Below are 8,876 nucleotides of genomic sequence, written 5' to 3'. Positions count from 1 at the left end.
CACCCCTTCAAGTAGTTGAAGGTTGCTATCAAATCCCCCCTTAGTCTTCTCTTCTGCAGGCTAAATAAGCTTAGTTCCTTCAGTCTCTCTTCATAAGTCATGTGCTCCAGTCCTCTAATCATTTTTGTTGCCCTCCGCTGGACTCTCTCCAATTGTTCCACGTCCTTTTTGTAGTGTGGCGCCCAAAACTGGACACAATATTCCAGATGCGGCCTCACCAGTGCCGAATAGAGGGGAATAATCACATCCCTCGATCCGCTGGCAACACTCCTACTAATACAGCCCAGTATGCTATTAGCCTTTTTGGCTACAAGAGCACACTGTAGGCTCATGTTCAACTTTCCATCTACCGTAACCCCAAGATCCTTTTCTTCAGCACTGCTACTTAGCCAAACAGTCCCCAGCCTGTAGCAGTGCATGGGGTTTTTCTGTCCTAAGTGCAGGACTTTGCACTTGTCCTTGTTGAACTTCATGAGGTTTCTTGTGGCCCACTTCTCCAATTTGTCTAAGTCTCCCTGAATCCTATCCCTGCCCTCCAGCGTGTCCACCACTCCCCCCAACTTGGTGTCATCTGCAAATTTACTTAATGTGCAAGCTATCCCATCATCAAGATCATTAATGAAGACATTGAATAGAACGGGCCCTAAGACAGACCCCTGGGGCACACCACTTGTTACTGGTTGCCAGCTAGAGAGTGTGCCATTGATACCTACCCGCTGAGCCTGTTGATTCAACCAGTTTTCTATCCACTTCACAGTCCATTCCCCCAAGCCAGCCTCGGAAGTGCTGCAGGGGGGCGAGCCGGAGCAGCAGGCCCAGGGGAGTTAGCCCAAAGCAGTCAGACAGGCCTGGATCCTGCAGGGTATTTAGGCACCCACCTCCCCTTGAAACTAATGGGAGTTAGGCAGCCATATACCCCAGTAAGGGTCCTGGTACCCAGTCAAGACACAGCCAGCAGAAATGATAGCAGAGCAGCTCCAAAGACATCAGGCCGCAGAGTATCAGGGGGAAGCGCTGGACACCTCAGTCTCCCTCCCTTCCCCAGGCCACAGCAGCCTCTGCGGGTACCCCTGGTCTGGGGGGCAGGGGCAGCGGGGGAGTCCTCCATGGAGGCTTGTCACATTCACTGGCCCTGGTAGAACTACCAGTTTCTAGCTATCTAAAGGCCTGGGGCAGGGGGAGTGGGTTGAGGGGAAGGCCTCCCTCATATCTGGCTGGCAGGGCACACAGGAAAGGACAATGTCCTCATGCCAGCAGCCCCCCTCTGCTGCCTGCTAGCAAAGCTCCCTAACCTGGGACAGCTCACTAATGAGCAGCTCACACCCAGCTCCTTGTTCAGCAAAGGGCTACTGCCAACCCGATCGCCAGCCTCCTCCCCAGTTCCAGGAATTATCCCTCCTGCTTGCTGCGCCTGGCATGTGATTTGCTGCTCCCCCAGGGACGGCTCTAGACGCCGCAGGGGGCGCTCTGCCGCTCGCTGGTCCCGTGGCTCCGGTGGACCTCCCGCAGGCCGAAGGCACGCTGCCTGTCGCCCCCAGCGGCTTGCCGCCCCAGGCACGCGCTTGGCATGCTGGGGCCTGGAGCTGGCCCTGTGCTCCCCTCTGAAACAGCCCTGGGCTTCTTCCAGCCTGTCCCAGCCTGGGCAGGCCACATCAGAGCACTGGGAAGGGGCTCAGCGGCAAGTCTCGGCCGCCCCAGCCTATCGCAAAGGATGAAGTGACTTGCCCCAGGGATTTGGTGGCAAAGCTGGGATTTGAGCCCGGGAGTCTCTGGGAGGACTCTACGTAGCCTGGCAGGGAGAGGAGGTCTCCTGGCCACTATCCCTTCCTGTGCCAACTCCCTGCTACCAACCGGTTCGCTCTCCCCAGCACCCAGGGGTGGCTAGGTGGGCAATAGGATTCAGCAGCTGGGATGGAGCCAGGCCCATGGCCCTGCAGCAGCTGAGTCCAGGACACGCCAGGGCATGGACACTGGCGATCCCAAGGCAGGGCCACCCGGAGGATTCAGGGGGCCTAGGGCAAAGCAATTTCGGGGTCCCCTTCCATAAAAAATAGGTTGGAATCCTATATTCTCGTGGAGGCCCCTGTGGGGCCAGGGGCAAATTGCCCCACTTGCTCTCCGGCCTCTGGGCAGCCCTGCCCCAAGGGGCAGGGCAGGGCCATCCCTAGGGCGCAGACGCCAGGTACAGGGTCCCACAGCCCCTTCTCCTGTCCTGCGCCCAGCACCCGCAGTCCCAGGTTCAGCCCTGGCCCGGTGGGCAGCTCGCTCCCGCGGCCACGGAGCAGCGCTCTGCCCCGGCGCACCCTGGCCCTTCCCCGCCGGAGGCGGAGCGAGCTCCCCGGGCCCGCCCCAGGCCGGGCGCTGGGGCTCCGGCAGGGTCTCCGGCTGCAGCGCCGGCAGCGGAGCGGGCTTGGGGAGCTGCTGGGGCGGGAGGCGCGATGGCCGCGGACGGGATGGAGGCGCGGGCGCTGCAGTATGAGCAGACCCTGGTGAGTGCAGCCGCCTGCGGCTCCCCCCTGCCAGCGCTGCCCGGGGCGGGGGGCTCCGGGGGCCGGGCTCTGCAGGGGCGAGGCGCTGCGGAGATGCCAGGGTGGCCGGAGGGCATCGTAGAGGGTGGGAGCTGGCGGCTAGTGGGCTGTGACTGGGCGCGTGGGCACCCCACGAGAGCGCCCCAGGGATGAGTGGGTGCCGGGGCACTGGGCATGTGTGGGTGCCAGGGCTGCGGGCACCCCTCAGCAGGGGTGTACATCCCCCTCTCAACACATGGTACATTGGGAACAGGGAGGTGCCACGGCTGCAGGCACCCCGAGGAGGAGGCTCCCCGGCTGGGTGTGTGTTGGGCACCCCTAGGAAAAGATGTGGAGTGCCAGGGGCTGGGCATGCACCATTGGCATATGGCTGCTGTGTTCTCTGGTGGCTGCCTCAGTGAGTTGGTGTGCTGGGTCCTGGGCATCCCCCCACCCTCCCTGCCACTGCCTTGGGGCCAACCCTGCATTGGAATAGTGGGGTGGGGGGCAGTCAGTCAGTGCCAGCCCGGGCTCTGCCTCCGAGAGCTTTCAGCTGATTTCCTCTTACCCGCAGGGGCTCAGCCCCTTCAATGCCTGCTTTTGGCACCAAGCTGCCCCTTTCTCAGGTGCCGGTTGTGCCATGTTTGCTCTGTCAGTGCCCAGGACCCCATCTCCCCACCGCTCCCCACTTGCTACTTCTGCCTTTGGCACCAAGTCCTGTTAACAGAACAACTTCATCTAGTGGCTCAACTTTCTCCATGTGTGTGTGAACTTTGGGGTCCTGCGAGGGCCCCGGGGAAGGGTACAGGGGGCTTGGTGCCTCTGGGAAAGCAATGCCGGAGCTGTGTTCCCACGATGTGCTTTCACACCAGCCGGGGTGGGAGGTTGGCATGTCATTTGCTGGCCCTGACCTGGGGGCCAAGCTGGAGGTTCTCTGTGCTTCTCCAGACCCACCTTCATAGAAACCTGAGATGCAGTTGCCCCCACTAGGTCCCCCTCCCCCAATCGCCTCCCTAGGGCCAGGGCAGGACTGCTCCCTGCAGTCTGTTCCCTAGGCCTGTAACAATTTTAAATGTCACAAATCATGGGGTTTCCCCTTCATCCTTGGGGGACCATTCCCTGGCCACGTCCATCCCCATGTCGGTGAGCGACAGGGCTACCAGCCCTGCCCTGTTGGCAATCCCTGGCCAGATCCGTTCTCCTGTCAGGGAGTTTCCCACTGATATTCAGCCTAAATTGTCATATGATCCATTTTGTGCCCTTATACCCCCTCTACAATCCCCCATTAACACCACTAATACCTGCAGCCCATTCCCTTGCTCTCCCACCCCCAGTAGCGTGCTGGGCAGCCTAGCAAGGCGGATTTAGCTCCTTTAATCTCCCTCCAAGCCTCTAAGCGTCTGGCTGTTGCATAGTGGTGGGTCCCTGGCTCCCTGCTGCTGCCTTTCTGTTCCCACAGCCCCTGTCTCTGGGGGTGCCTCTCCTCTGCCTCCAGACCCCTTCCTCCAGCAAGTTCCACTCTGCTCCCTTCTTGCTTCTCTGCTCCCGGGGGATCGAATCCCCTCTGCCTTTAACCTTAGCTCCCGTGCTTATGGTGCTAGCACTGCACCCTAGGTGTCTTCATATCTCATGATTCCTGGAATGACTCCTGCCTGTACTCACCAAGTAAACAAGCGGCTTTTCTCAGCTCCTCACAGCTGAACTCCGGGAGACCAAAGTGCGACGGGACCCAGTCACCATCCCAGGTCCAGCCCCTCTCTCCTCTCCTCCCTCTGCCTTCCCTGAAACCTGGGAATGGAACATCCCTCACCTTGAGGTTCCCCGTCCCCCTGCAGCACTGCCCTTCCCCGCCTCTCTCGCAGCCCTTAGCCATGTCCCTTGCTTCCCTCCTGGCAATTCCCTCCTCTATCCCACCCCTCCAGACCCCAGCATGGTGTTGCCATCTCCCTGTGGGTTCCCCGTGTCCCTGCATCAACCCCTCCTCCTCCTGCTCCCTGCAGCTCCCAGGGGAGATGTGCACCTCTGGGTCCCTGGACTTGCTCCATCCAGGAGTGGGACTGGGCTGGCTCTCGGTGGCTCAGGAAAGATGATGTTGTGCCCTGCAGGCTTTGTCTTGTGCCCCGTGAGCTCATCTTCCCTTAAACAACCCAACACGCTGCGGTTGTGAATGTAGCTTTGCTCGAGAGTCTCATGCACCGTAGCCTGAGTAGGCCGAGCTCATGGGACACCCCAGGAGCTCCTTGCATCCCTCCATTTCCCTCCCCACAACATCTGTGTGCCACCCTTCCATCCCCCTCTGTTTCAGGGGCTCCCCCCAGCCCTCCTGCACGCTTGGCCTGGCCTGTCTCCCATTTCCCCTTCCCCCACGTGGCGTTTCCCCCAGGCTGGGGTCCCCCAGAGCTGGGTGCAGCATCCCCGGTGGCGTCTCTCCAGAGCTGTGTAGAGAGGGGACTTTCCCCTCCTTGCTCTAATCCCTGTGCAGCCTTTCTCCACTGGAAGAAGCATGCGGCACTGCACATTCTTTGCAGGGGGTGCCGCTGGCAGGATGCTCTCTGCTGCCTCCTGGGCTCTGGAAGACTCAGCTGTTGAGGTGCTGAAACTCCATGTGCCCGGATGGCCCTTGGAGGCTCGAGCCCCAGCGCACAAAGAAGCAGCTCACCAGTGTCCCTGCTGTTGTGCTGCACTCTGCATGAACTGGACTTCCAAGCTGCACCCCAGAGGTGGCTGCATTTCTGCAGTGAAGTCCTCTGGGTCCCTCAGGAAGGAAGGGGCTAGCGACCCCTCTGAGAGGCAGTTGGGAGATGTTGAGAAGGAAGGAAGAGCCTGTGGGGGCACAGGACTGAGGGCTTTGCCATGTGGAAGGGGCACGGAAGGTGTGTGTGTGGGGAGGGGGATCGTGGCTCAGAGAGGAGCAGCAACCGGGGTTGGGGGCCCAGTCCCGTGTGGGACAAACCAGGGGCATCTGAGCCAGGCCAGGTAGCTCTCGCCCTGTGAATCCCTCGGTGCTGGTGTGGTGTGAACCCCTCTGCGGGACTAACTGTTGGGGGTGCTGGGTGTTATCTGAGGAGAGGAGTGCAAGGTTGTGCTGGCTCCGATTCCTTCTCTAGGGGCAAACGAAGCTGCAGCCGCCTCTAGAGAGGCCCAAGTCCCTGGGGCTTGCCCCTTAGGGAGGGAGGGTGTTGAGGTAACCTTTCTGTAGGGGCCTTTCCAGCCTTCTGGGCACTAAGCATGAACTACCTCAATAACCGTGCTGTGCATTGGGTTGCTCTGTGGCCTGGGCAGCAGGGCAGGGCTGGACATGTCTGCAGACCAGGGTGGGCGGGAGCCACCAGCTCTTGCACTATCCCAGCTCTGATTAAAAGCACGCAAGCCTCCAGCCCTCCTGGCTGCGAAGAAAGTCCTCCGAAAGCACCCTGAGCTTGACCCACACCGTGCCACCTGCCTGAGCCTGCAGGCAGGCAGCCCCTGTGCCTCTGTTGCTGGCCAGAGTCCTGCCGAGCTGCAGCACAGTGAAGACAGCCTCCCCTGCCAGTGTTTGCTGTGGCTGGTCAGGAGGCCAGTCAGTTCCATGCTCCAGCTGCTTCAGCCCAGCTCTGAGCAGCAGAGAGAGGCCTGGGGAGGGCGCTTTGGATTTCAGACACCTGCCAGCTGGAGCTGGCCTAGGGGCAGTGTGGATCCCAGCAGCCCCCTCCCCTTTCAGTTGTTGGGGGAGAGGCCTCCCCTGGCCATTTTCCCTGGACAGTGGCTCACCCTCTCCCCAATCTTTTGTGCTGATCTCTGGCACAGGCTGCTGGGGGACTCTCCTTTCCGGCTTGCTGTGTCGTTACTCTGGCTTGTGCTGAGCAGCTGGAGACCTTCCAGCTGCCTCATGGGGAGCAGGGTGGCATCTTGCGCCGGGTACCTGCATTGCCAAGCCCCATATCCTCACCATGCTCATCATTTGGGGGACACGGCCCCGTTCATCTGCCCCGTGGTCTCTCCCGGCGATGCCCTGCTGGAAAGAGGTCGTCTGCAGGGCCACGCACGCCGGCTGGCTGGTGCCGTTCCCAGGGCACTACAGCCCAGTCTTGGGGCAAGGCAGGTGGGCTGAGAGCCATAGGGGCAGGAGAGCCATTGTTTTTCAGGGGCTAAATAACCTCATGGCACATCTGCAAGTGAGACAGGCTGCGTTGGGGAACGGGTCTCTTCCCAGGCCCTTGCCACTGGAGCATGGGCATGCTGGGCAGCTGGTACCAGTCGCCCTGGGGAGTGCAGCTGACTCCTTTAAGATCCCACGCCAGGGCAGACTCCCTTCATCCCACTGCGTTTTGGCTGACACGCCAGGGATTAAACCGGGGACCCCCAGAGCTGCTGCAGCGTGAGCTAAAGAGCCCGGGCTTCCTCGCGGGGGCAGTAACAGGCTCAGCTCCTCTGCACTTGGGCACAGAAAGGGGCCCACAACAAACTCCCAGTGGGCGATGCCACCAGTGGGCTTCCCTCAGTGGATGGCTGGGCAGGGCGTTGGGGCCCTGTGTAGCTTTGCTGCTGGGTCAGAGGGCCGAGTGGGCCATGCAATGGGGGAAGGAGGGGATATCCGTGGAGGCACTGTCTCTGGAATAGCACCCCCCAGCTCACCTTGTCCCAAACCCCTCCATCCACAGGCAGCTCCCTAGTGCTCCCCACCCATCTTGGAGTGAGGTGGGGCTGCACTTGTGAGAATAGAGATGGGGGGAGGAGCGCAGATCACCACTGTCGTGCGGGGGATGGGGTCAGCATTTGTGCGGCAGCAGCCAAGCTGCCCTCTGCCTCATGGGAGAATCGACATGGTGGGAAGACCCGGGGGGCTTGTGGGGTGTGAACCCCCCTCCGAGACATAGTGGCACCGACCAGTCCAAGTGCTCATGTGACCCCCAGCACCTTGGCTCCTTGTGCTGCCCAGACGCTGCTGCCTCCCTCCTGGTTGTGCACCCTGGAGCCCGGGGCCGGTTGTAATCCCCAGGTCACACTGCATGTTGGGCCCGGTTGATGGAGCAGGTGAGGTGCTCTGGAGACAGGTAGTGTCCCCCCCACCCCTGGTCTCTGCCTTGCGGTGCCGCCTCTCGTGAGCATATGTGCACTGGTTTATGTCCCCCAGGCTGTCCTGCTGGCCAGGGGACAGCTTGTCCCTTTTCCGGCTACCCTGCTCTATCTCTGAAAGTCCAGATAACCAGGCCACCACATATGCCCTCTGCAGAGCCCCCCCAACAGCCGGGCCTTTTGGGGAGCAGCCTGCACCGTGCTGGGCTCAGGGCAGGCCACCGTGGTCAGCAGAGGGGTGCTGCAGCTGCCTTGTGCCAGGCTAGGGGAAGCGCCTGTGGGCACAGGGCCGGCCAAGTGCATGACACGGATGCTCTGCTTCCTACTCTGAGAAATTTCACACCCGAGCTGGTGATTTGAACCTGCTCCTTTGCAGCGCATGGAAGTTCAGCTCCAGCCAGGCCCAGCTGGTTTGAACGTATGAGCTGTGGGAATCGCCCTCCCAGCTGCATCCTAGTCCTGCTCCCACTGGCCCCCAGCAGGCAGCAGGAGGATGTCAGCCGATCAGTATCCCCCACCCCTCTCTCATCTTCACCCTCTCTTCCCAGCTAGTCTGTGGCTCCCTGGAGGGGCCTTCTCCCTGCGCTCTGTGCCCTGTGCTTGCCCAGCGGATCAGCTGTCCTGGTCCAGCCCATGCAGGGGACTCTCCCCCTGCTTTGGAACATCTCTGGTGCCAGATCGTTGGGACTGTCTGGATCATGTGGATCCCCTCACACCCGCGCCAAGAGGTTCCTTGTCTTTGCAGATCTCCCATGGAAGATCTCTGCTTAGCCAGCTTCCCCAGGCCGGTGGAGCCTGCCTGCCCCCAGAATGGTGCATGTGCCCCCCACCTGGGGGTTCCAGTACAGGCTGCCCCAGGGGGGATGCTGAGTCTGGCTGGCTGTGGCCTCCTCACCCCATCCGCCGCTGGCTCTGCCCCACCCCTATTGTGCCCTTCAAATCGCTATGGGGTTTCAAGTGCTCCTTTGGGAAACCATCTGTGCGCTTTGTCCCCCTGTCTATCCTCTTTCCTCTAATCTCCCACCCCCAAAATAATCCAGTGGTCTGACCAGGCCCCAGTCTCCCTCCTTGAGGCTGGGACAGGTCCCCCTCTGCCCCCTCTGACAGCTCCATCCTTCTCCATTTTTCCCGTAGCCTTGAACTCTTATCCACCTTCCTTATCTCAGTGGATAAGCTGTTCTTCCCTCTGCCCCGTTATTGCCTTGCGGGTGTTGTGCAACCCGTTGCAGGGGGTGGCTCAAGGTTACAGCGGGCGATGGGACGTTTGGCCCTGGGAGACGCACATGCCCCCCACGAACTGTCACAATCTCCACC

General features: G+C 61.0%; 1 protein-coding gene across 1 annotated transcript in view; it reads left to right on the top strand.

Moving 5' to 3' along the window:
- The first annotated feature begins 2,435 nt into the window (after window positions 1–2,435).
- The window catches only part of CLCN2 (chloride voltage-gated channel 2), a 43,320-nt gene continuing 36,879 nt past the window's right edge, over window positions 2,436–8,876 (top strand). Inside the window, exon 1 of the mRNA XM_075068966.1 lies at window positions 2,436–2,489. Within this exon, the coding sequence (XP_074925067.1) occupies window positions 2,439–2,489 (51 nt within the window). The 5' untranslated portion in view covers window positions 2,436–2,438. The remainder of the gene's footprint in view (window positions 2,490–8,876) is intronic.

This window comes from Chelonoidis abingdonii, chromosome 8 (assembly GCF_003597395.2).
Source record: "Chelonoidis abingdonii isolate Lonesome George chromosome 8, CheloAbing_2.0, whole genome shotgun sequence".
Classification (NCBI taxonomy): domain Eukaryota; kingdom Metazoa; phylum Chordata; order Testudines; family Testudinidae; genus Chelonoidis; species Chelonoidis abingdonii.
The sequence above is the reverse complement of the archived record's forward strand: the minus strand, read 5'-3'. Positions and strand labels throughout refer to the sequence as shown.